General features: G+C 42.0%; 1 protein-coding gene and 1 long non-coding RNA gene across 4 annotated transcripts; one reads left to right on the top strand and one right to left on the bottom strand.

The window, feature by feature from the left end:
- Positions 1-12,285: 12,285 nt before the first annotated feature.
- LOC130125036 (uncharacterized) lies at positions 12,286-18,601 on the bottom strand. Its single transcript, XR_008811413.1, has 3 exons — positions 18,504-18,601; positions 15,989-16,017; positions 12,286-12,392 (listed from the first exon to the last, which is right to left on the bottom strand). It is a non-coding gene; the product is annotated as an uncharacterized LOC130125036 (long non-coding RNA).
- Positions 18,602-18,701: 100 nt separating this feature from the next.
- Positions 18,702-27,108, top strand: knstrn (kinetochore localized astrin (SPAG5) binding protein). 3 transcript variants are annotated; one of them, XM_056295111.1, is made up of 8 exons: positions 18,702-18,936; positions 22,270-22,405; positions 22,827-22,856; positions 23,027-23,126; positions 23,326-23,440; positions 23,534-23,589; positions 24,970-25,044; positions 26,886-27,108. In XM_056295111.1, the coding sequence occupies exons 2-8, from the start codon at positions 22,290-22,292 to the stop codon at positions 27,015-27,017; spliced, it is 624 nt and encodes a 207-aa protein (XP_056151086.1). In that variant the 5' UTR covers positions 18,702-18,936; positions 22,270-22,289; the 3' UTR covers positions 27,018-27,108. The 3 variants fall into 3 exon arrangements, with proteins under 3 accessions (XP_056151086.1, XP_056151084.1, XP_056151087.1); XM_056295109.1 differs by having other exon boundaries at positions 23,528-23,589; XM_056295112.1 differs by lacking the exon at positions 22,827-22,856 and having other exon boundaries at positions 23,528-23,589.

Here is a 27,108-nt window from a genome sequence, read left to right as displayed (position 1 = left end):
AAGACACTGGAGAGGATTATCATCAGCAGTGATTCCCACAATACTGCCTGTCATGTCCATGCATTCACCATCTCCTTGAAAGATCACACTTCGATTAAAAGGTTCTCCAATCGTCTCAGTTTTGCGTAGTGTTTTTTCCATCACTGCAGATATAACATCTGGTGTCCGATTCTCTTTGTCCATACCAGCCCATTGTGTTTTCAGCTGGTCCAAGACATTTACACCAACAGTTTCTTGAAGGGATGGTGCAGTATTGCACTCCGCTTTGGCAAACAAAGTATTAGCTCTGGGAACACTTTGCTTTGAGATAGTAGAAAGAAAGTTTTCAAATTCTGGATCCAGACCATGAATTGATGAGGATGACTGACCATGTGTATCAGCTTTTCTACTCACAACTGAGGACGTCAAATCCATGTTTCCACAAGAAGGCAAAAAAACACAATCTGGGTCTGGCAGTACAGCAGGCGATTCTGAATCATTGTTAATGATGACTGTTTGACTATGGGTCACATCCATGGACGCATCATCTGTAAACATCACCGTTTTTTCACCATAGTCTTCAGTATTACGATTATCCATGAAACATGTCTGGGGGGGAAAAAAAGAAAACTAAGTGAATGTACTTAAAATTACCTACTATTTAAAATGGTGAAGTAATCTCTAAATGCAGGGTTCGACATTAACCATGGCCCGATAGCCCGTGGCCATAAAAAGTTACTCTGTGGCCACCATATATCCCCAGTAGGTGGCCCCCTGTGGCCACCAAGTCAAGGTTAATAAAAAAAATACCCACTGCCCTTCGCAAATGCAACATCACAGTTCCACAAACATTCCGATTCATTCATGTCTTTTAATTCAACATTCTACGAAAACAGCTAACAATAACTTAATTTTACTCGTCACCAGCTAGCTGCTGCTATGTCGGGGCTGCTGAAGTATGGGTTTTACGAAGCCTAACGTTACTCAAGCTGCGAACACAATCCCTACAGAAGAACCAGAAACACAAAAGGCGGACTATGAACAAACAGAACGGCAACGAAAATTTAGGAGTGAATGGAAGCAAGAGTTTAAGTGGCTAGAATACGACACATCTAAGGACGTAATGTACTGCAGTGTGTGCCACCAGTTTCCTCAACAAGCCGATAAGTCCAGCTCATTTTTCATCAGAAACAATGCCTTCAGGAAACACCACATCACAATTCATGGAAGACGTGGACAACACTTAAGGTGCACACAGTTGGACACCTTGCAGTTACATCGCCTGAAAATACAATACACCCATGGGGAGACAAATACGTCAAGTGGAGCGTGGATAGCGGGAGAAAATGATTAAAAATTTCAACATCGCTTACTATTCTGTACGCAAGGCTCGGCGTTTTTGGTTTTTACCGATTTTCACCGAAAAATACCCAGATTTTTTTTAAAAGGAGCAGATTGGTTTAAACTGATTTTCACCTGGATTTTATGTTTCCACAGATCCAAAATTTGTTCCTGTTCGTGTGAGGTTATGTAACGGTGTCCTCTTGTGGCGAAATTCGGCACGCTGGACGGCTTTGAAAAATAAAAACCGAAAACGTTGAGCCTTGTCTGTACATAACGAAATCGCATTCAGTGCTTTCCCTGGGCTTACTGAACTCCATATCAAGAAAGGCGTGGACATGGTGCATGGATATGCAAACGACAAAGCCATAGCAAGGTGGGTTGGTTTAATTCTAATCTAGTTAGCTAGCTAGCTGGTTAGGTTTATATGCTGCAAATTAACGTAGTACTAATGCTACTAAGTAGAGCAGCTACCTAAATTTATTGGACATATAATGTAATGTTAGCTACTCTTCATCAGCAGTAGGCTATTGCTGGCTAGCTCATGTAACATATTTTCTGTTTGTATTGCAGCTAGTTGTTCATAGTTAATGGTGTTAACGTTGTTGGCAACTTTACTGCTGTAAATTCATTCCCCACATCTACAATGACATCTGGGAACCAACATTGGAGAAGCTGTGCCAAGCCCGCTATATTTCGGTTCTTGCGGATTAGAATTCTACTGCTTTTTGTAATGTTTTTTATTGCACTCATGACTGACGCCGGGACAATGCTGGGAGGGAGGGAGCAAGCAAGCAAAAGAGTATGAGGCAGAGGGATGCGAAAAAGACTGAACTGAGACTGTGAGAGAATATATGTACCATATGTTTACAAAAACTTGAGTTTTCAATTTAGATAAGTATAAAAAAAAAATTCATTCTGCCCATGTATTTTGACAATTTTGGCTACAGTTATAAGTATGTGTTATAGGTTTTCTACTACTTTTTGTAATGTTTTTTTGCAGACATGACTGACAGGCACAATGTTGGGAGGGAGGGAGGCAGGGATGGAGGGAGCGAGAGAATGTGTATGAGGCAGAGGCATGGGGGGGGTGCGAAAAAGAGACTGAACTAAGAGACAGAGAATATGTATGTATGTTTACAAATGAACTTGAGTTTTCAATTTAAATAAATAGTTATATATTTTCATTTTGTTGATGTCTTTTCGTTTCTTGATGTGTCATTGTTACGTTGTGTTAAATTGCCTTTTCTGTGTTTTTACATTTGGGCCACCAAAAATGTACTTTGGCCACCAAATTTAGGGGCTTGGTGGCCCATGGGGCCAGTGCTTAAAAATATTAGCGTCTATCCCTGAGTGAGCATTATTCTGAAGTGTATTCTCTATTTCATTCAGTAGGAAGGGACTTTCAGAAAATGCTGTCACCACTACTTCAGTAAGAGTGAAATAATTACTTCACAATTAAGAACTATCAAGGTAAATGAATATTTAGACTGGAGATAGCAGACCAGTTTAACATTGTCTACAGTTTTTGCTCCATGAGAGCTGCCTTTTTTTGCCTGATACATGAAGCAAAGGTGAAAGCTCTGAAAACAGATGCCATCACTATTGCTCCGATTAGGGATACTCCGATTAGGATTTTTGGAGCCGATCACCGGAATCAGAATCGGCTAATACCGATCGCCGATCACAGGGTGGGTGGGAAAGAATCTTCCATTTAAAGTGTTCTATTTATTGTGTAGCATTATTTGTTTACTTAGTATTTATAGCAATATAAGTATAAAGTAAACTATTTTTAACAGCATTACAGAAATATTAAGAGCTGAGAATGTATAAATTGAAAACTGTTTATTTATTGGAAGGCAACATATTCCATTCTCTTCATATCCCCAACATTATTGGGTCGCATTATCATATCTGATCATCGTGTGATCAGATATGATGAGAAGGGAGGTAAACGGCCATTGCTCCGCTCCCAACCACCTATGTTATGTCTTAAATCAGCCGAGGGGTGACTCAAGGAACGATATTTAGTCTTCTGCTCTTGTGTTAGCGTAACATGGCTGAATCCAGTCAGCACAGAAACAGTCTAGGGATAGATAAGTGCCACAGAACCCCACTGGTGCTCAGAACTTGGTGGGTCGTGTTCATGTAGATTATGAAGAAACTGAAACCAATATAATAGCCTATGCTCGGCTAAAGAGAAGTTTAGCAAATATTTTAGTTTTCCTATGGAATAAAAGCGATATGTGCTCAACACTATGCACTATGTTTCAAAGCATAACAAAGCATAAGAACCATTATAATCTATATAAGGCAATAAAGATCAATTCCAATAGACAGAACAAAATACAGGGTATTTCTAAATTTAGGCCTACTACAAATTTAGACAATACAAAACAGCAACAAAGAAAGGCTATAGCCAAATACTGTATAAAGCATTCCTCAACATTTACATGTTTTTACAACTTGTCATGTCTACCATTCTTTAGCTTAGCTTACTTCTTAAGCACGACAGCAAGTTTTTCCTTATAAATATAAGCATCTCCACATTTTTGGAAGTCAGCCTGTTCCTCTTATCTACAACATTGGCCGCTGAGAAATCGCTCACCATCTACACTTGCGCATGGCTTGCAGAGGTAGGCTCATGCTGTTTCTGCGAGTGCAGGGAAGCGGCTTTTATTGTCCTGCCAGAAAGCAAGCAGCTGTCCGCTTCACGGGACAGCTGGCTCTGACAAGTAGAGGTTCATCTGTGATGCGGTTTTGGTTGCTAGTGTCGCCACCATGTTCCACATCTTCATCCAGTAATTCAGCACACATAGCCGGCAAAGAGCCAGCTCGTGGCACTTTCTCTGGGGGATCGGAACCACTCACCTCCAAACTATTCTCATAATACTGCTGTTGCTGGCCGGGACCTGAACAGGCGACCAGGATACCCGAAAGCAGAACACATAGCTGTGGCTTGAGTACATCTGGGAAATATCAGTCTTCATACCTTTTTATTAACCTTTTTATTTATTTTTATTACCCATAGGGTTAGTGGTTGTGTCAGGAAGGGCATTCGACGTAACATTTTGCCAAATCATTATGCGGATTGACAAGACTGCCATCGGTGCTGTGCCCTCACAAGGTACCGATGGAAACTATCAAACCCGCTGTGGTGACCCCTGAGAAACAGGGAACAAGCCGAAAGAAGATACGCTTTTATTAACAAAAAAAAAAAACATTAGGTCTATTTTATGCATTTTCGTAGGTTAGGCTATTTGCATTTTTATAGCCTATCTTATCAAATTGCACAACTTTTACAAGCATTTCTGCTTATTTTTAAAGCAAAATTAAATTTTAAGAAAATGACACAGCATTTCTTTTACTACATATTTTTTTTATCAGTCATTTGGCATGCATAACAGAAATATTTACGTAGTAGGTCTATGCGTTTTCTCATCTCGGATCGAGAATTGTAGCAACTGCATACAGGCGCTCAGATCCAATGTCACTGAACTGCTTCTAGGTCGCTTCCAACAAAGCGGCTTTTGACGTTTTCACGCCTTGGTCTGTCTCTGCCGTTTTCTCAAGGAGACGCGTAAGAGCTTTAATGGATGGTATAACATCTGCAGCTGATGAGCTGATCTGTTGCGTGAGCTCTTCGAATGGTGTGAGCAGGGAAATCATATTTTCGATTAATTTCCACTGATTGCCAGAGAACGTTGAAGGCAAGTCATAGTCAGCTGCATAAACAGATAGTGGCCGTTTCTGTTCTAGTGGACCAGGGGTGGCTAACCATGTGCCACGGAGAGCCATGTGTACGCAGGTTTTCATTCCAGCCGGACTCCACACCAGGTGATTTCACTGATTGGCAACCCTTCAACCAAAGAGGAAAAATGTATCAATGAAATCACTTGGTGTGGAGTCGGGTTGGAATGAAAACCTGCATACACAGGGCTCTCCATGACACATGGTTAGCCAACGCTGTAGTAGACTCTATAGCATATACAAAGTACTGTAGCGACCCTGTATGGTTGGGAGTTCTGCATCAGTGGAGTCGGTCTATCGTCTCCCTGCTCTTGCCAATCACGAGAATGAATGTTATGTCGGGCAGTGTGCGTGCCCGTGGTTGGTGGAACGGGGGCTGCTGGCCCGCTGGGTGCCTATTGGCTATGTTGTGTGTCTTTGCTGTTTTGCTCTTGAGCGAGACATTGCTGCTTCTGTGTGTTTTCTCGGCGTGGTACAAGAGGTTTAATAAACCGATTTGTGCTTGAAACCAACTGTTGTCTCCGTTTTTGTAAGTAAAACATTACACTGGTATCAGAAGTGGGATGGTGAGATCACGAGGCCATCGGAAGCGCATGCACCCAGAGGCGTGAGGGAGCTGGTATGCTGAAGCACGGGGACGCGCTTCCTGAAGGAGGGGGTAGTGAAACGACCACAAATGACTAGACTTGCTAGCCCTTGGATAACCGGTCATACCCTTTAGTTGACTGGTTAGTGCAGTCGCCTGTGGTGCGGGCAACCAAGGTCTGATTCCTGGCTGCGCCCTGAATTCACTACATTGGTGTCAGAAGTGGGATGGTGAGACCGTGAGGCTATCATAAGCGTGTGCGCCCAGAGACATGAGGGAGCTGGTATGCTGAAGTGTGGGGATGCACTTCCCAAAGGAGGGGAGCAGTGTAACGACAATGGATCGAATTCCGAATCGTTCGATACCGTCTTTATGGTTTGAGACACTCCCCATTTCACGAGATCGTGTGCTACTAGAATGACCGGGATTTCACTCCTACCTAAAACGACCATGGGTGGTCAAAATGACCACCAGTTTTTTAAACTCCATATTCTGTCAAGATAAATACTCTATTGAGATATTAATGCATTGCATATGTTAGTACGTCTGTTAGGAAAGGACTGACACTAAAATTAAAATGTTTAATACTGTAGCGCATTCAGGGGGCAGCCAGGAATCCGCCGTAGCCGGGACGCGAACACGGGTCTCCTGCACCACGGGTGACTACGTTAACCAGTCAATCATAGGGTCCTACCCGTTAGCCTACGGGCTAGCGAGTCTACACATCTGCGAACATTACAATACTATTTTTCAAACAATTTAAAATCGCCGCTGTCCAACGCCTGTAAATACTGCAACGCTTCAGTGATAGTCATGGTGCGTCTGAAACGGCAGCTGTACGCAGACATGTTGGAAATAATACCTGAAAAACAAAACGGAAAACACATTTGCAAATCTAACAAACATAAGGCCTACAAAAAGCGAAATATATATATAAAAAAGAACTGAATGTTGTGAAGGAAATGATGCCAACAACACACGTCATAAATAGTGACATGACGCATATGATGATGCGCAAACTACTCGTGGTCATTTTGCCGCTCGTGGTCATTTTAGGTAGATCTTATATACCATAACTTTTTTGTGCAATTGATCTAAAACTAATTTTAATGCAAATATATGCAGTTTTAGGAGCATTCAGGGAGCGGTAGGCCTGCATCTTTTTTTTCCACCAAGTTATTAAACTATGAAAATCCAAAACGGTCAAAATGACCATCTTGGTCGTTCTGGTAGTTTTTAAAGTTTTAAAGTAAAGCAATTGTGTTACACAACAAGAAAAGATGGCACAAAATGTTGTTAAAATTTTTGCACTTGCGTTACATTTGAATAAATGCCTTGATAATGCCAAAATGTCGGGCCTAATTCTTACAATAAATGAAAAATAGAGAACAGCAATGGTGTTTTGTCTCTTGCTTACCAAGGCATCCACTGTATCGTCAAAACTATTTAGAATGAAAATCGGCCGATAATGATCGGCGGCCAATCAGCCGGGAGTATCCCTAGCTCTTATTATCAAAATCAAGTGATTTTCTTGTTAAACGTGTGCTAATGCACTGGTTCACATGAGTGCCTCATCTGCAAATAAATCTCGTTTTAGCCAACTTGTCAAAATCCATATTATCAGAGTACGCATTCACAAATTAAGTTTGTTTTTCTCAACCAACCATGAACCCAACATGAATTATAAAAACAGACAGACAGACAGACAGACAGACAGACAGACAGACAGACAGACAGACAGACAGACAGACAGACAGACAGACAGACAGACAGACAGACAGACAGACAGACAGACAGACAGACAGACAGACAGACAGACAGACAGACAGACAGACAGACAGACAGACAGACAGACAGACAGACAGACAGACAGATAGATAGATAGATAGATAGATAGATAGATAGATAGATAGATAGATAGATAGATAGATAGATAGATAGATAGATAGATAGATAGATAGATAGATAGATATCACCAAACTACTGAAATGGACCGAAAAAGCAACTGTGTTTCCAAGCCTACCTTATTTTGTTGAGAGGCATGCAGGGGAGCTTTTAACAGAGTCTCCATTCCTAAAATAAGAGGATGAATTTTAAAAGACATCATTTAAACTTGGACAAGTTGTTAATGAAATTAACATGATCACGTTTTTTTTCCTTCAATACCATTTACAGGTTGAATCCCTTCTTCAGTAACTCCCATCTGGATCCTTTAGAAAGGAGAGAATAACGAAAGTAGATATTGTTTCTATTGCCATTAAAGACAAGATAATGTTTGAATGGTTTGGTTAATCAACCAATTAATCCATGAATGTGATCTAAAATAAAGCTGGATTTTGGTCAAAATTTGCAATTTCGAGATAAGCAATTAGTTTACCTCCTGTTAGGATTTTCCACTGGTGGGGAGGAGAAAAAAGGTAAAAGATTAAAAACAATGTTATTCCCCATGGCAGATTCCCATAGAGCCAGATGTATTTACTTGTGTTTCCATTCTTGGAATTTAAATATTCCAATCAATTCTACTTTTGTCCACAGGGGCAAAGTCAACAAAAATCTATAACTCCTAATAGCAGTTTTGGCTAATTTTGACAGTTTCTGTCCATTTAGATCATGCACACCCCAAACTTCTGAATTTGATCTCAAATGGTCTCATGGGTCTGTTGCTCTAAAAGAGTACAAAAATTTGTATTTTGTTCGACTATTTTATGGACCGCTTGTTGACTATAAACAAGGCTCAGCGTTTTCGGCTTTTATTTTTCAAAGCCATCCAGCATGCCAAATTTCGCCATAAGAGGACACTGTTACATAACCTCACATGAACAGGAACAACTTCTGGATCTGTGGAAACATAAAATCTGGGTGAAATTGAGTTTAAACCAATCTGCTCCTTTAAATAAAAAAAAAAAATCAGGGTATTTTTCGGTGAAAATCAGTAAAAACCAAAAACGCTGAGCCTCGACTATAAAGCCATGACCCGAGACACTATGAAGGAAACCGGCAGTGATGCAGACCATAAGGTAAAGACTGTGCTGTAGAGCCTCTGTAACTACGGTAACTCGTCTCTGAATGAATCGGACCACAATCTGTATCTGCTAAAATGAAAAATTATATTATCACTACAAATACTAATGATGGGTAGCATACCAGATGGAACTTGTGTCTGTAAGTAGAATGTAGAATGCTTGCAGGCAGGTTCAGGTTCAAGTAGAAACTTGAACCTGAACCTGCCTGCAAGCAAGAGCAGACAGGTTCAATTTGGCGGCCAACAGACTAAGCTGCATATAAAATGAGCCCATGACAACTTTAAGAAGACAACATACCCCATCCATCTATCATCTGAACTGCTTATCCTGCTCTCAGGGTTGCGGGGTGCTGGAGCCTATCCCAGCAGTTATTGGGCGGCAGGCGGGGAGACACCCTGGACAGGCCGCCAGTTCATCACAGGGCCCACACACACAAACACACTCATACCTAGGGACAATTTAGTGCGACCGATTCACCTGACCTAAATGGTCTTTGGACTGTGGGAGGAAACTGGAGCCCCCGGAAGAAACCCACACAGACACGGGGAGAACATGCAAACTCCACACTGAGGGCGGCCCCCTAGGTGGGACTACACCGGGGCTCGAACCCAGAACTTTTTTGCTGTGAGGCGACTGCGCTAACCACTGCACCACCGTGCCGCCAACATAGATCAGAGCTTTATAATTTCATATTAGAAACCCTTGGTTCTGGCTTTCATATGACCAAATACTTTTAGTAATGGACTTTGTCTGAAGGAATCATTTAGCACCCGAGTCCTTTTTCAGTAAGAGGGTAATCTAAAACCTCACATATCTTTTCCCTGGTCATTAAAGGGAGTGGGATTATAAAGCAAACTAATAGACCATCATAACAACATACTTACTAGCTGGTAAGTTTCGTAGAGGACTTTGGACAGGGGAATCATTTTTAGCATCCCTGTAAATATATAGCAAAAATCAAATAAGTAATCTCATAATCATAGTGCAAAAATAAAACTGCCATCATTTTTTTTTTTTTTTGAGGGTCTCACTTTGGAAAGACATGAACATTATCAGCGGGAGCAAAACTGACTCTTCTTGAAGTCCTCTTTTCCACTGGCTTGGCAACTTCCACCTTGATGGAAAAACAAGTCACATCAACGACAGTATTCTTTTAAACAGTTGTGAACAATTCTAGCAAACATCACTGCGTTGGTACTTTAATGATGTAATAGGCTGAACTACACAGAAAGGGCAGAAAATCCAGACCGGCAGCAATGATGGCGATATGAAGTACCAATATTATGTGAATTTGAAATGTCAACAAAGCAATATTGCAATATTGTCAAGTCTTAAAATCAGGAAATATTTTTTACCTGACTTTCCACTTGATCTGAGTCACTCAATTTGGTTGATGTCCGTGCTGCTTTCAAAATCTGAAAATGAAGAAAAGATTCTTTCATTTGTCTAATTTGTGGTTAGCGGAATGTAAACTAATACCGTTGCCGACGTAATACATGTTGCACTCACCGAGGAAATGCGCCGCTTGGAGGATCCAACATTTTCACTGAAACATAATAAAAACACATTTCAAATCAAGTGTGGAGATGGACAAACAACTAGCTATTTTTTCATAGTAGCATTGATTACTTATTATTTTCCCCCCCCTTTTTCTCCCCAATTGCACTTGGCCGATTACCCCACTCTTCTGAGCCGTCCCGGTCACTGCTGATCCGGGGAGGGCTACAGACTACCACACGCCTCCTCCGATACATGTGGAGTCGCCAGCTGCTTCTTTTCACCTGACAGTGAGGAATTTCACCAGGGGGGTATAGCACGTGGGAGGATCACACTATTCCCCCCAGTTTCCCCTCCCCCTGAACAGGCGCCCTGACCGACCAGAGGCGCTAGTGCAGCGACCAGAACACATATCCACATCCGGCTTCCCACCCAGAAACACGGCCAATTGTGTCTGTAGGGACGCCTGAGCAATCTGGAGGTAACACAGGGATCCGAACTGGCGATCCCCGTGTTGGTAGGCAACGGAGTAGACCGCTATACAGCCCGGATGCCCTGCATTGATTACTTATAATGTTGGCCTTTTTTGTTGATGCTATGAATAAATCTTGATCTCTAATCACATAGAGATCAAAACCAGTCAATACTAGATAAACTGCTGTGTGCATTAGACTACGAGTCTGCTCAGTACAACTACTTTGGATAATTGTTGGCAACATTTTGGTTATACACCTTCCAGTGTTTCACTTTTAACCAAAATCCCATTTGATTAAAACAGTGGAAAATGGCAGAAATATTTGGAGGGCTTCATCTAGATCAAAGTTCATAAACAGTCTGGTTTTACTGGTCCAGTACTAATTCCAGGTGCACTCTGGTACACATGAATAAATTATCCTATCAGGATCTGTCCACATTTTGGACCGTGATGACATTAAATATGGCACCAAAACAAAACAGTCTGAATGCCTTAAAACACATAACAGGATACATTGTGGGTGGTTTACGCCCTCATGCACACTATAAGTAGACCAACATTTCTAATCTGTTCAAGCATTTTTGGCCGTGGCCACACACTGGAAAACAGTTTTGGCACAGTTGTTGCCAGCTAATAACTTATTAAAAAGGAATTGTCTGTGGTGGCCACCACAATCGGATTTGTTTGAGAATAATGTAAATATGAGAAAATCTAAAGAGTCACTTAACATAAACAAGAGAAAATAACTTCTAAAACTGCAAACAAGTCATTGGTAAACTAGGTTTACCAATTTATATTATATATCTATATATATAAAATCCAGTGAGTCAAGTAAATTCTTTATGAGACCTGTTTCATGCCATAAGCAATCATCAGCTGTCAATAAAGCTACTCAGGAAAGGACATACCATCTTACTGCCTCGTCATGCACATCACGTGCACAACGTCCAGTGGGGAAGGGAGCGGTGCAATGTTCAAAATTTCAAAAACATGTGATTGCCAACGGTCCAATGGGGGGGCCTTGGTATTTGTCCATTGGCATGATTTATTTATAATTACAAAATAGGTGCTTATATCTGTCTGCAACTCCTGGACAATTCAAGCTACAGAGACGAGAAAGGACAACGGCAAAATAGAGACATACGTGGGTCTAACAGAGGGAACATTCAAAAAGAGGTTTAATGCTCACGTGTAGCTTTACAAACAACCGTTTAAAGAATGTCACATCTTTAAGCCCTTATATTTGGTCATTGGCGGACAGAAACATTAATTATTCAACCACCTAGAAAATCCTCCCAAAGAACAAAGCATATTCACCCAGTAGTAAAATGTGCAATCTATGGCTAACTGACAAATATTTTATCATTTGCAAACCCCAAATGTCCACATTGAATTACAGGAATGAACTGTGTTGTTTGTGTGTGTGTGTGTGTGTGTGTGTGTGTATATATATATATATATATATATATATATATATATAAACTTTGTTAAAAGAAACACTAGGGGTGGGGCGATACGCTCATCTCACGATTATGATACTGTCACGATACTTTGCCCACGATTACGATTAAATCATGATACTGTGGCGGACACTAGGGGCTATGCCTCTCACCCAGCAGGGCTGTGAGCGTGGTTTACGTTCCCGGGCTCTCTGGTGCAAGGTTGTTCCTGTTTCAGTTTGGTTTTTGGAGCTGAGGAATAAAGTTCAAACTCGCCTTCGTCTCCTGTGTTTTTCCTCATCCTGCCACAATAAAGCAATTCTGTGATTCTCAATGCATTGCGATTTAATTAATCTATGAAACATCACGATATCTGTGTAACTGAAGAGAAAATACCACTAAAAAGGCAAAAAACAGGAATTATGTATTTATTCACTGCATATTCACTCACTGTTGTCAGTTTCACAGAATGACGAATAAAATAAAACAAAAGGCTAAACTGCCAGAAAGCAGAACAGTTCTGTGCAAATTAGGTACTTTACAGAATACAAAAAACAAATGAATGCAAAAATACACACTGCAGTGCATAACAAGCACTACTTTATGCAAACGTGGACACATTTCAGTTACTAAATTTGCATGTTCTTCTTCTTCAGGAACAGCAACTGATCAACATGCTCAGAAGTGAGTGCACTCCTCTGAGCGGTTATAATGTCACCAGCAGTCGAAAAGTGCGCCTCTGATTGTCTTTTCTGTCCCGCTACCAGCCATTTGAGCTAGCTTCTTCACGCACGGGTCGCGCGCACGCTTCTTCCGTTCAAGTATTTTACCCGCGTTCATTTGATTAGCGCCACCACGAGGAGTCTTGAAATAGTGATTTTGGTAAGATAAACGGTAACAGGCACAGGAATCCATTTAAACGCTTGCATGTTTTAACAACAGGGTATTCTGCAGGTTTCAGTTATTTAAATTTAACACTTTTTAAGACCTTTTTAACGCCACTTGGAATGGAATTTAAGACCAAGCTCTACAACAAAATATATACATATGGTTGGTAAGACCTAACGCCCAACAGCTGAATATGTAAACGTTTGATTCGCGCGAGTGCAGTTTTATCGAAATGGTTAAACAAATGTATGTTTTGTGACACGCTGATGTTGTAACCGCATTTCTTGACGTTCAGACTGAATATATTTAAACATTTGATTCGCGGAATTTCGCGCGATTGCAATCAGATAAGCTGAAGTCCTCCTCCATGTTGAAAAAGCTGCCAGAAACTATACGCTGCTGTGATTGGCTGATTCGCTGTGCGCGTTTGATGAAAAAACGAATCACAGCAGAGCGCGCAGCGGAGGTCCCTCCCCCCTCCCTCCGGACGATCAATTTTGGCATGAACTTTTCTTCTTCTCTCGGCTGCCATTCTATATAGGCTACTCGAAGAACCCTGCTACAATGTAGCGGTTTGGTTATCCACCCGTCTAAATCTCCCTCCTCTTCATCCTGCCAGCTAACCGCCTTACCCCTGCCCCTACCCCCCCCACTCCAACTCCCTCCCCCCAAATGCTCAGAATCATCTGAAATACCGAGAAAAGTGGTTTTTAGCCATTTTTAGAAAATACATCTACTACTACTACTACTACTTTCGGCTGCTCCCGTTAGGGGTCGCCACAGCGGATCATCCGTTTCCATTTCTTCCTGTCTTCTGCGTCCTCCTCTGTCACACCAGCCACCTGCATGTCTTCCCTCACCACATCCATAAACCTCCTCTTTGGCCTTCCTCTTTTCCTCTTCCCTGGCAGCGCCATATTCAGCATCCTTCTCCCAATATACTCAGCATCTCTCCTCCACACATGTCCAAGCCATCTCAATCTTGCCTCTCTTGCTTTGTCTCCAAACCGTCCAACCTGAGCGGTCCCTCTAATATAATTGTTCCTAGTCCTGTCCTTCTTCGTTACTCCCAGTGAAAATCTTAGCATCTTCAACTCTGCCACCTCCAGCTCCGCCTCCTGTCTTTTCATCATAGCTGGTCTCACAACCATCTTGTAAACTTTCCCTTTAACTCTTGCTGATACCCTTCTGTCACAAATCACTCCTGACACACTTCTCCACCCACTCCAACCTGCCTGCACTCTCTTTTTCACCTCTCTACTGCACTCCCCGTTACTTTGGACAGTTGACCCCAAGTATTTAAACTCAAATGCCTTTGTCACCTCCACTTCTTGCATCCTGACCATTCCACTGTCCTCCCTCTCATTCACGCATAGGTACTCGGTCTTGCTCCTACTGACTTTCATTCCTCTTCTCTCCAGTGCATACCTCCACCTCTCCAGGCTCTCCTCAACCTGCACCCTACTCTCGCTACAGATCACAATGTCATCCGCGAACATCATCGTCCATGGAGACTCCTGCCTGATCTTGTCCGTCAACCTGTCCATCACCATTGCAAACAAGAAAGGGCTCAGAGCCGATCCTTGATGTAATCCCACCTCCACCTTGAACCCATCTGTCATTCCAACCGCACACCTCACCATTGTCACACTTCCCTCATACATATCCTGCACCACTCCTACATACTTCTCTGCAACTCCTGACTTCCTCATACAATACCACACCTCCTCTCTCGGCACTCTGTCATATGCTTTCTCTAAATCTACAAAGACACAATGCAACGCTTTCTGGCCTTCTCTATACTTCTCAATCAACATTCTCAAAGCAAACATCACATCTGTGGTGCTCTTTCGTGGCATGAACCCATACTGCTGCTCGCTGATCGTCACCTCTCCTCTTAACCTAGCTTCTATTACTCTTTCCCACATCAACCTCACGTTAGCTGCAGCGGAAAAAGCAGCCAACTCCGGTCACGACTGCAAGTAGTCACCAGAATGACTCGCGCTCTGCACGCAAGCCAAGCTACATGACTCTTTGCACAACACAAACGAAGAAGAAGAAATAGTCCTCTCCCGGACAGTTCTTTTTTTAAGACCTTACTGTAATGAATTTAACACCATTTCCCGACATTTTTAGTGAATTTAAGACATTTTAGGGCCTTTAATTTAGATACACGACTTTAAGACTTTTTAAGGACCCGCGGACACCCTGAACAAAAACATCGACCTCTGACATCAGCGAATCGATTACGCATCGCGCGAGGAAGTATCGCGATGCATTGCTGCATCGATATTTTGTCCCGCCCCTAAGAAACACTCAATGGTAGGGAAAGTGCTCAACAAATAAGGAGGAAAATAATTGACTCACTGGATTATACACACACACACACACACACACACACACACACACACACACACACACACACACACACACACACACACAATGTAATGTAATAATTATAATAAATAGTTTAGTTTTTAAACTGTTTTACTACACATGCACCAATACCAATACTGGTATCTGACGTCTTGCCAATACCAGGCGAATAGAATATCGGTAGAAGGTTTACCCAAGACTAAAATCCAATATCGAATGGCATAACATGTCATAAGTAAAAGCAAAATAGCTTGCTTTACTGAATTGTTGGCACATGGAAGCATGTATTTCTTTAATGGTGAAAAGACAAGACAAAAAAAAACTGATTCTGCCTAACATACTTTGCTCATTGTAGTGGTCTAAGTCTGCGCTGTTCAGCAAAAGTAATGGATCAGGTTGGTATTTAGTATCGGTCAGTATTTAATGACTCATACTCAATCAGTGTCTGCAGCAAAAATGTGACATCAATGCCACCCTGTTTTACAAATGTTACTGAGACCGATAGTCTGTTAACTTTTCAAACTTAAAAGGATTCCCATTTTAACAAACTGAATTTTATTTACTCATCGTTATTTCTGTATCGTAGGCAGAGGAACTGATAACTGCTTTTATTCAACAAGATTATATCACTCACTCATTCTTGGCAGTGTCAAGTGGCTCCATCTTCACATGTGGTAAAACAAAATATGTGTTAGTCACAGGAAAATGATCTCTCAAATATTGTCATTTAAAGTTTAAATAACCTACAATCACTGAAGCATGCATCAAGTTCTAATGTTTGATCATTATTGCATGGTTCTACCATTATCAAGTCACTGGATGAACACAACACAACCTATGACAAATTGAAAATACAAATATATTACTTTTGCCAACTACGCAAGGGGTTAGACATACCTGAACATTGATTTCAAATATTTAACCATACCTAGAAAAATTACTATAAACTATAATTAAACACAAGAAAAAGTGTCCTGTTAGCAACAGCAACAAATCTCTCATTTGGAATGACTAAAATCGTAGAATATACACGCAGGACCCCAACATTCAGTAAAAAGCTGATCAGTTAAAATGTGTTTTCTGGGACGCTTACAATGATCATAGACCTCAATCTGGATGCAATATACCGAAGAGACTGATATCAAAATAGATTGATGTTCGAGTCTGATTGCTCAACAATTACATAGGTTCCTTTTTTATTCAAGGGAATATGACGAAGTTCGCATGTGACTTAATGGCAATTCCCCGTAAATTTTCAATACAGCCATCCTGTTGGCTGTTATTAACCTAAGCTGTAGGTGAGACAATTATAGAAGAACTTATGGAATCTGCAAGTAAAATATTCAAGACAATTATTCACTCAACTCTTTTGCAGAGAGCCAATCAAAGAACCTTTTAGAGTAGGGCTGGGCAATCTTATCTAGAAAGGGCCTGTGTGGGTACAGGCTTTTGTTTCAACCAAGCAGTTACACAGCCATCCATCCATTATCCAAACCACTTATCCTGCTCTCAGGTTCACTGGGGGGCAGGCGGGGAGACACCTTGAACAGGCCACCGAGCCATCACAGGGCCGACGTGTGTGTATATATATATATATATATATATAAATATATATACATAGAGAGAGAGAGAGAGAGAGAGAGAGAGAGAGAGAGAGAGAGAGAGAGAGAGAGAGAGAGAGAGAGAGAGAGAGAGAGGGGGGGGGGGGGGGGGGTGACACGGTGGTGGCGCAGTGGTTAGCGCGGTCGCCTCACAGCAAGAAGGTCCTGGGTTCAAGCCTCGGGGTAGTCCAACCGGTCGTCCCGGGTCGTCCTGTGTGGAGTTTGCATGTTCTCCCCGTGTCTGCGTGGGTTTCCTCAGGGGGCTCTGGTTTCCTCTCACAGTCCAAAGACATGTGGGTCAGGTGAATTGCCCATACTAAATTGTCCCTAGGTATGAATGTGTGTGTGTGTGTGTGTGTGTATGTCAGCCCTGTGTGATAATCTGGCGGCCTGTTCAGGGTGGCCTGTCAACAGAACCAGTTTTACTCTGCTGCTTCATAATGTACTAAATTAAATAACCCCTAGGTATCACTCTGTGTGTGTGTCGGCCCTGTGTGATGGCCTGTCCAGGGTGTCTCCCCGCCTGCCACCCAATGACTGCTGGGATAGGCTCCAGCATCCCCGCGGATGCAGTTCGGAAAATGGATGGATATATATATATATGTGTGTGTGTGTATATAGATAGATAGATAGATAGATAGATAGATAGATAGATAGATAGATAGATATAGATAGATAAACACACACACACACACACACACACACACCTAGCGGCAATTTAGTATGGCCGATTCTCCTGACCTACATGTCTTTGGACTGTGGGAGGAAACCGGAGCACCCGGAGCAAGCCCACACAGACACGGAGGGAACATGCAAACTCCACACAGAGGACGACCCGGGACAACCTCGAGGCTCGAACCCAGAACCTTCTTGCGTAGTTACACATCCGATTCTAACCAGTAGTGTTTGCTGAGGACCTTGGTTGCTATACACAGGTATGTAACTGCTTGGTTGGAACACTTTTAATTTCTATCGATTGTAGTAAAAAAATAATCCGAGATGCAGTTCCGTGATCATGCGATGAATCCACGTTTTACTGACAGCCGTTACAAATATCTGAAGGCATCTAATGAGCCACTGTTTGACTGGGGTTAGCCCTGTGGTCCCTCAGCCCGAGCTAACCAAGATAAGCCCTGGGTTAAGGTTAGGTTGAGGTTAAATCAGGTGACGGCAAATTAGATTAAGTTCAGGCAAATTCAGTGAAATAGGGCTGAGGGACCACTGAAACGCTCCCGTTTGAAGGCGTTTCAAGATTTTGAATTGAGTAAAGACGTCATTATTCTGATGACTTCGGTGTAACCTTCCCAACACTGCCTTAATTGCAACAACAACAAAAAAACACTCATGTTTTCCGCATAACTGCTTTAACCACAGTTTTTAGTGAAAATATGAAGAACGTAGCCAGCTCTGCCATACCCAATGGCATGCCAACTAGTTCCCACATTAGCGTTAGCTAGCATACAAATATGTTGAAGAAACAGCCAAACCCCGAGAAAACACATACCTCTTCTCTTATCAACACTGTTATCTTCTCTTATTAACAGTTACCTTCTCTAATTAACAGTCAAGCGTCGAAAAGCGCTTTCCAAACATCGCCGCTTTCATCGACGTCGAGTCGGAGGAAACGTTTCTATTTTGAATTTTTCCGCCTGCGCACATGCGCAGTTCCCTCCCCCTTCTTCTTCGGCGTTCTACACCCTTGCGCAAGTCTTCCCCAATAGCGACGGCTTTATAAGATGTTTCCGCGTCACCCTTAGATTAGAACGCTAATACGATTGTATCAGAATAGCGTTATTTTATCGGCCAAACCGCTGATCACGTCTTAATTCTTGACTAGGAGCCGCATCTTGAAACGGAAGTGACGACATCGCACCCGCACTTTTTCAAAACTCGGCGCCCGGCCGCTAAAGTCGACGTTCGGTCCGTCCGCTCCGACTTGTCGGGGGGAAGAAAACCCACTCTTCGCCGTCTACACGTGAAGGTAAATCTGTTATTATCACCCGATGTCCATCCGTACATTATGTGGGAAGTGGTTACGTAGTGACGATCGGAACAGTTTTGTCGAGTCGCTAGAAACGACCGAGGGTATTTTGCGGTATGCTGAGATCTCCGAAGGGGGGGGGGGCGTGTTACAAGGTAACAAGGATCAACTGTCAAAGAGGAGCCTTCGGGCTTGTTCGCGTGCCACCTTCAGCTCATCTGGTAGAGCAGTTGGCGTTTTAACCGGTGTAGATCTGTGTTTCTCAACCTGGGGGTCCGCGGACCCCTAGTGGTCCGTGGTGTAATTGCAAGGGGTCCGTGAAAATAAAATATCTTTAAAAAAAAGATCCTGTGACATTTATAGAAGTAGGATTATTTTACTCAAATGTGACTGAGACCTTTATCTACCTAAACTATAAAGGGTAACAGGACTTTTTTCTCTAATTACATCTGTTTCACAAGTGTCATTTGTTGTATTTTAATAAGAGATCTCGCTCCCGTTTGCATTGTTAAAAGTTACTGCATAAAAATTCTGTTGTTACATATATCTGAAAGTTACTGAATACATATTCTGTTTTGCTACATATATCTGAAAGTTACTGAATACATATTCTGTTTTGTTACATATATCTGAAAGTTACTGAATACATATTCTGTTTTGTTACATATATCTGAAAGTTACTGAATACATATTCTGTGTTGTTACATATATCTGAAAGTTACTGAATACATATTCTGTTTTGCTACATATATCTGAAAGTTACTGCATAGGAATTCTGTTTCGTTAACTATATCCAAGTTACAACTGAAAGCTCTTATTTTTGCCCCAAAGAGTGAATAAATGCTATAATGCAATTTAAAATGCAGTTTCTACTGTTTCTATCAAATTGCAACCCCCCTCCCCCAAGATCAGGTGGAGGGGTCCTCAGGGTAGATCAAAAATACGCAGGGGGTCCAGGACCCCAAAAAGGTTGAGAACCACTGCTCTACACGGCCTTCTCGTCGGTTACCTTTCGTAAGTTGCCCTCGGATATGTCTTTGAAATCTACAGAGGTGGGCTGAGTAAGTTGTAAAGCTATGATCTTGTAACCCATCCCCCCTCCCCTCTTTGGCTTAGTGACATGTCCGCTGGTACTGGTACGTTGGTATTTCATTCATTCATTCATCCATCTTCAGCCGCTTCTCCGGGTTGGGGTCGCGGTGGCAAGCTAAGTAGGGCACTCCAGACGCCCCTCTCCCAAGCAACGCCCTCCAGCTCCTCCTGGGGGACCCCAAGGCGTTCCCAGGCCAGATTGGACATGTAGTCTCTCCAGCGGGTTCTGGGTCTACCCCGGGGTCTCCTCCCAGTCGGACATGCCCGGTAAACCTCCCAAGCAGTGTTTCTTCAAGGACCCCCTATCCTGCATGTTTTCTTTGCAACCCTGAATAGGTACCTGTTTGTAGTTATTCAACCAATCAGCAATGAATTTTGTCAGACGTTGCACACCTTGCATAATTAAGTGCTGCGAGACGATTGGTCGAGTCAGTACGAGCGGGGCCACCTATGCAGGGTTACAATGAAAATCTGCAGGATAGGGGGGTCCTCGAGGACTGGGTTGAGAAACACTGCTCCAAAGGAAGGCGCCCAGGAGGCATCCTGACCAGATGCCCGAATGCGTTGGTGTTTGATGTCTCTGTATTCAGTGGCGAGCTGGCATGGAAGAAGGAGTCGAGAGGCAGATATGCCATTTTAATGGCAACTCCCGTATCCCATATACACCGCACGACCCCGAGAATGCCCCTTTACTGGCGCACCGAAATGACTATTGAGCGATCGTACGTCAGTCTTAGGTGAATTGGGGTTCTGTTGCTTTGCCGAAACGCCGCGTCATTTTATGTCGACGGCAATGGACGACTTTTGATGACGTAACTGCATTTAAGGGGCGTCCCGTTTCTACGTCGCAAGATAACCCTTAACGCTTGGTTTTGAGGGCCAGTAAGGCCAAGGGTTGGAGCCTGAGGGTTAAGATGCAGGGTTAAGAAAGGAATTGGGGTTCACCCTCCTAGTCGCGGTCCTACAGTCGGTTGGTCAATAAATTGCTTATCTACTCCGAGTCGAACCCCCAAACAAACAACACAAACACAATAAGCAAAACACGAAAAGAACATTTGAACACGCAAAAATGCAACATAAATCACAATTAGTGGGATCCAAGTGCCTTAAGCGCTGTGACGCAGACACTTGATTTGGACACTCGCATAGTGCAAGGTGCCAGTGTCCGAATCAAGCTGGCAACGTGCACGTGTGACCCATTTGGCCCGTTTTATAGATCCCTATGCTTTTAGGAGAGAGAACATTGATGTTGCTGCAATTAACGATGGAAAGTAGAATGGCACAAAGATGTTCAAACCAGCTTCCGTGTCAATATGAGCAATCACCTTGTTCTTATAGATATATCCATCGGAGCCTTGACCAACATGCAACATCTCCAGTTGATCGAGCAATTGGTTTAGAAGTTCTGACCATGTCAAAGAAAGTTGGATCTGTAAAACATGTAAAGTCAAACCTCAACTCTAAAATGTATTATTTTTGTTCATAACCATCAAGTTAACTGTCTCATTAGGACAAAGAAACGCAGTGACTGTGTTGTATGTAACTGTGTAAATCATCATCCGTTGCATAAAATGTTTTTTTATTTTATTCATTTTTATCAGTGCAGTGCCTATCACATCTGTCTGCATGACGCTGCCTGCAGTAACACTTTCTCTGTCCTCACAACTGCAACTTCTGCTCTTCATCTATACTACTACTACTACTTCTGGCTGCTCCCGTTAGGGGGCGCCACAGCGGATCATCCATTTCCATCTCTTCCTGTCCTCTGCATCTTCCTCTGTCACACCAGCCACCTGCATGTCCTCCCTCACCACATCCATAAACCTCCTCTTTGGCCTTCCTCTTCTCCTCTTCCCTGGCAGCTCCATATTCAGCGTCCTTCTCCCAGTATACCCAGCATCTCTCCTCCACACATGTCCAAACCATCTCCATCTTGTCTCTCTTGCTTTGTCTCCAAACCGTCCAACCTGAGCTGTCCCTCTAATATTCTTGTTCCTAATCCTGCACACTAACTACTACGAATTTGAAGATGAAATTATCATAATGCATTGGTATTTAGCTCTTATTTATCAGACAATACCATTGGTTAAAGCGATTCTCGGCTATTGTCTTAAACATGCCAGTGATAGAAAGTATCTAAGAATTGAAGTCTGTGAGGCTTAAAGTCTCCAGGGTTGTCTTGAATTATAATGATGTGTCAGACGTTGGCAGAGTATTAAATGACAGATTTGTTTTTACCAGATTTGCAAGCTGCTGCTGAAATGAAGAGAACAGCCACTACATTAAAGTCCAAAGACACGGCAACCGTCTCCTCAGCTGCCACTGGCCTCCCGAGACCAGTGGCTGTCCTGAGGCCCCAGAAAGAAAATGTACCTAGGTAACAAATAATTTTAGAACTAAACATGTTTATTTACCCACATACAAGATTGTGGAAGACTCTAGGTCAGGTTACTCACAACTCCATAAGAGATGTGTCTGTGGCAAATCACATATTGTTATGTGATCTCGTTTTACATACAGTTGAAACAAGGGTGTAACAACTGCTGTCCACCTTATCTAGTCCAGCTCGGTTATACGATAGCAGGCAAAATGATTACAAAAACCATACTTCTCAGAGTCGTTTACTGGAGTTTTTTTTCCCTCACCTCTTTCAATAATGTTTTTTTTTTCATGGTTTCAATTACTTCAGTCCACTATGAATACTATGGTCAGCACCATTTTTATGAATAATGATTGTTAGATTATTCAAGTTTTCACTGTCAGTAAATATTTTGACAGTTTCTTTTATTCTTTGTTAGAAAAAACACTGTTGCTAAAGTTCACAAAGGGTGAGTCACACAAAACTGTTGTCACGTACATCTGTTTTCATGTCTTTCTGAAACCCATAAGAACCCATGAGAGACACTTCATTACTGCTTTGTGTATTTCCATATTACAATATACACATTACAGTGTGCGAGTCTGACTGTGATTTCCGTTATCTGTACTTTATAAATAGACCTTCCACCAGATATGGACAACAGACCGATTTGAGAGACCAAAATCAACATTTGGTGTTGGCCAACGAGGAACTGCAGAAAAACCTCACAGAGACTCAGGTACTACATAAGATTTTGATGAAACTGCTCCTAACACTCAAACATAAGAGGAAGAAATCTATCCTCATGCTCTTTTCTCCCAATATGTTTGTTGGTTCTGGATTTTTTTTTTTTTTTTTTTAATCTGTCGCAATGTGCATTCCTGCTGTTGCACTATTTGGTTCTGGGAGACTGAACACAAGTAGTTACTGTGTTGCAGGAGAGAGTAGCTGAGCTGGAGCAGCAGGCCAGTGACCTTGAAAGGGAGAAAGCTGATGTCCAGAAACGCCTTAAAGAGTGCCACATTGTACTCGTTGCTGGTCAGATGGACCCAAGTGAGCATAAACCCCATGTAAACAGCAGGATGCTTTGACTATCTTTGCTTGAGTGAAACATTTCATTATAACCAATTCGCTGTTAAGTTTTAGGAGAGAAGATTGGGGAAGCTGCCCAGCAGAATGACGATCAAAGAAGAGAAGTGTTGGTAAATATATTATTTGAAATGATAGGCCATTGGCTTCAGATATTCAATCACAGGTTTTTATCCGTTGTCAAATGAAAATAATAACAATAATGATACATTTTATTTGTGGACGCCTTTCAGAGCGCTCAAGGACACCTTACAGAACACAGTAAAAAACAAGCAGCACTGTATCAGGCAGCATAGAGTCAAAACTAGGCAGGGTAGACAATAAAAAGTTAACACAACAGATAAGTATAGAATCATAATCTGCACAAAACTCAGTGAAGTGTGGATCAGACTGAGTATGCCAGTTTGAAAAGGTGCGTTTTCAGATGAGATGTGAAGGTTGAAAGAGAGTCAGTGTTGTGATTGTCTTGTGGGAGAGAGGTCCATAGGCGGCGGGTAGAATGACTGAAGGCTCTAGACCCCATGGTAGTCAAGCAGGCCGATGGTGTTGTGAGTTTGAGAGCAGAAGAGGATCTGAGAGTGTGGGAGGGCGTGTGGATATGAAGGAGTTCAGAAAGATATGAAGGAGCTAGGTTAGTAAGGCTCTTAAAGGTGAGGAGCAGCATCTTGAAGTCAGTACGGTATTCACAGGGAGCCAATGGAGTTGCTGAAGAGCAGGAGTGATATGATCTATGGAAGGAGTTCTGGTAATGAGACGGGCAGCAGAATTCTGGACCAATTGAAGTTTATTAAGACACTTGAGGGGAAGACCAAAGAGGATAGTATTACAGTAGTCAATATAGGATGTAACCAGGGTATGAGTGAGTATGGTGGTGCTGTTAGGTGTAGGTGATGGGCAAAGACGATTAATATTGCGTAGGTGGAAGTATGCAGACCGAGTCACATTGTTGATGTGAGCTTCAAAAGATAATGTGCTGTCCAGGATGACACCCAGACTCTTAACCTGAGGCGATGGAGGAACTATAGAATTGTCAATAGTCAGAGAAAAACTATCAGGTTTGGCCAAAGTAGATTTAGTACCTAGTGAGAGGACCTCGATTTTATCACTATTAAGTTTGAGAAGTGGTATGAAAACCAGGATTTAATTTCTAGTAAGCAGTCAGAAAGGGAAGTGGGCGGAAGAGTGGAGGTAGGCTTGGTGGATAGATAAAGCTGGGTGTCATCCGTGTAGCAGTGAAATTGAATGCCAAATTTCCTGAAAATGTGGCCAAGAGGTAATAGGTAAATGATAAATAGGAGGGGTCCCAATACAGAATACACTTAAAGTGAGGCGCAAAATCAACAATACTATTTTGCAAAACATTTGTTTCTCCTCCATCACATGATTGTTAAGCAGCATTTGGTTCGGTTAAGTTCATTTTATGCCAAGATATTGTATATACCCTATCCTTGTACACATGGTCAACTAGATATATTTCATGTCTTTGATTTCAGAGTATATCCAGAGATCTTCTCAATGAATTAAGACAGTTTGATGACATTGCATCAAAGCAACATGTACAGCTAGAGGTGAGTACAGTTTGTTGGTCTCTTGGGCTGTGTTGATGCCTGTAGTCCGGTTCTTTGATCCAAACCATCTGATGAAAAGGGTAATTTGTTGAATTTTGCCTTTGGTCTGCTTCAGTTCTCATTGTCTTTTTTGCAAACGAACCAAAGTCAAATGGAGTAAGGGGTAGTTCATTTAATTTGCTAGCTATAGTGATGGTGTCACTTGCGACATACATTAGGAGCTCATGAAATTATGCAAAATGATTGCCAGGATTTTCTGAAGTGTTGATGTTTTGTTTAATGTTACATAATGAGCTGAGGGAATCTATGTCAGGATTCCTAGAAAGTCCTGCTAATAATTTTGTATAATTTCCTGACTTTGGTACTGGTAGTGTTCACACCACAAATGAACCGCACCTCAGTTCACTTGGAAGCAGATTGAGACTCACTTTTTCAGGCGGTCTCGGTGTACTTTGGTTTGAAGGACTTCATTCACAAACGAACTGGACTTAACAGCCAAACACGGCCTAAGTCAAAATTCTGCATCAAAACAAACCCACCTTATTATCTTTCACTTACTAATGTAATTTTTATGACCATACTGCTTGATTAGTTCGTTTCTGTTGATATACACTACCGTTCAAAAGTTTGGGATCACCCAAACAATTTCGTGTTTTCCATGAAAAGTCACACTTATTCACCACCATATGTTGTGAAATGAATAGAAAATAGAGTCAAGACATTGACAAGGTTAGAAATAATGATTTGTATTTGAAATAAGATTTTTTTTACATCAAACTTTGCTTTCGTCAAAGAATCCTCCATTTGCAGCAATTACAGCATTGCAGACCTTTGGCATTCTAGCTGTTAATTTGTTGAGGTAATCTGGAGAAATTGCACCCCACGCTTCCAGAAGCAGCTCCCACAAGTTGGATTGGTTGGATGGGCACTTCTTTGAGCAGATTGAGTTTCTGGAGCATCACATTTGTGGGGTCAATTAAACGCTCAAAATGGCCAGAAAAAGAGAACTTTCATCTGAAACTCGACAGTCTATTCTTGTTCTTAGAAATGAAGGCTATTCCATGCGAGAAATTGCTAAGAAATTGAAGATTTCCTACACCGGTGTGTACTACTCCCTTCAGAGGACAGCACAAACAGGCTCTAACAGGTACTATTTAATGAAGATGCCAGTTGGGGACCTGTGAGGCGTCTGTTTCTCAAACTAGAGACTCTAATGTACTTATCTTCTTGCTCAGTTGTGCAACGCGGCCTCCCACTTCTTTTTCTACTCTGGTTAGAGCCTGTTTGTGCTGTCCTCTGAAGGGAGTAGTACACACCGGTGTAGGAAATCTTCAATTTCTTAGCAATTTCTCGCATGGAATAGCCTTCATTTCTAAGAACAAGAATAGACTGTCGAGTTTCAGATGAAAGTTCTCTTTTTCTGGCCATTTTGAGCGTTTAATTGACCCCACAAATGTGATGCTCCAGAAACTCAATCTGCTCAAAGAAGTGCCCATCCAACCAATCCAACTTGTGGGAGCTGCTTCTGGAAGCGTGGGGTGCAATTTCTCCAGATTACCTCAACAAATTAACAGCTAGAATGCCAAAGGTCTGCAATGCTGTAATTGCTGCAAATGGAGGATTCTTTGACGAAAGCAAAGTTTGATGTAAAAAAAATCTTATTTCAAATACAAATCATTATTTCTAACCTTGTCAATGTCTTGACTCTATTTTCTATTCATTTCACAACATATGGTGGTGAATAAGTGTGACTTTTCATGGAAAACACGAAATTGTTTGGGTGATCCCAAACTTTTGAACGGTAGTGTAGTTTAAATATCCCATGCTTTGTGCACCTTTAGGCAATCCAGTCCACAATGAAAGACCTAATTGGAGCACGAGAACATCTGGAGCAGGAAAGGGAGAATTTCTCCCTCGAAGTCGCTGAAATGGAGAGGTCTCTTGAGGAAGCTGAGCGGCTCTTATCAAATTAATTATGAAAGATTTTCTCAAGTCTAAGCTACATTTTGATGTGTATAAATGCATATAAAGTTTTTGTGTTATTTTTAATTGTTACTAAATAAA

The sequence above is a fragment of the Lampris incognitus genome, chromosome 15, assembly GCF_029633865.1.
Source record: "Lampris incognitus isolate fLamInc1 chromosome 15, fLamInc1.hap2, whole genome shotgun sequence".
Lineage (NCBI taxonomy): Eukaryota > Metazoa > Chordata > Actinopteri > Lampriformes > Lampridae > Lampris > Lampris incognitus.
Note: the sequence above shows the minus strand (reverse complement) of the source record. Positions and strands in the feature narration are given on the sequence as shown.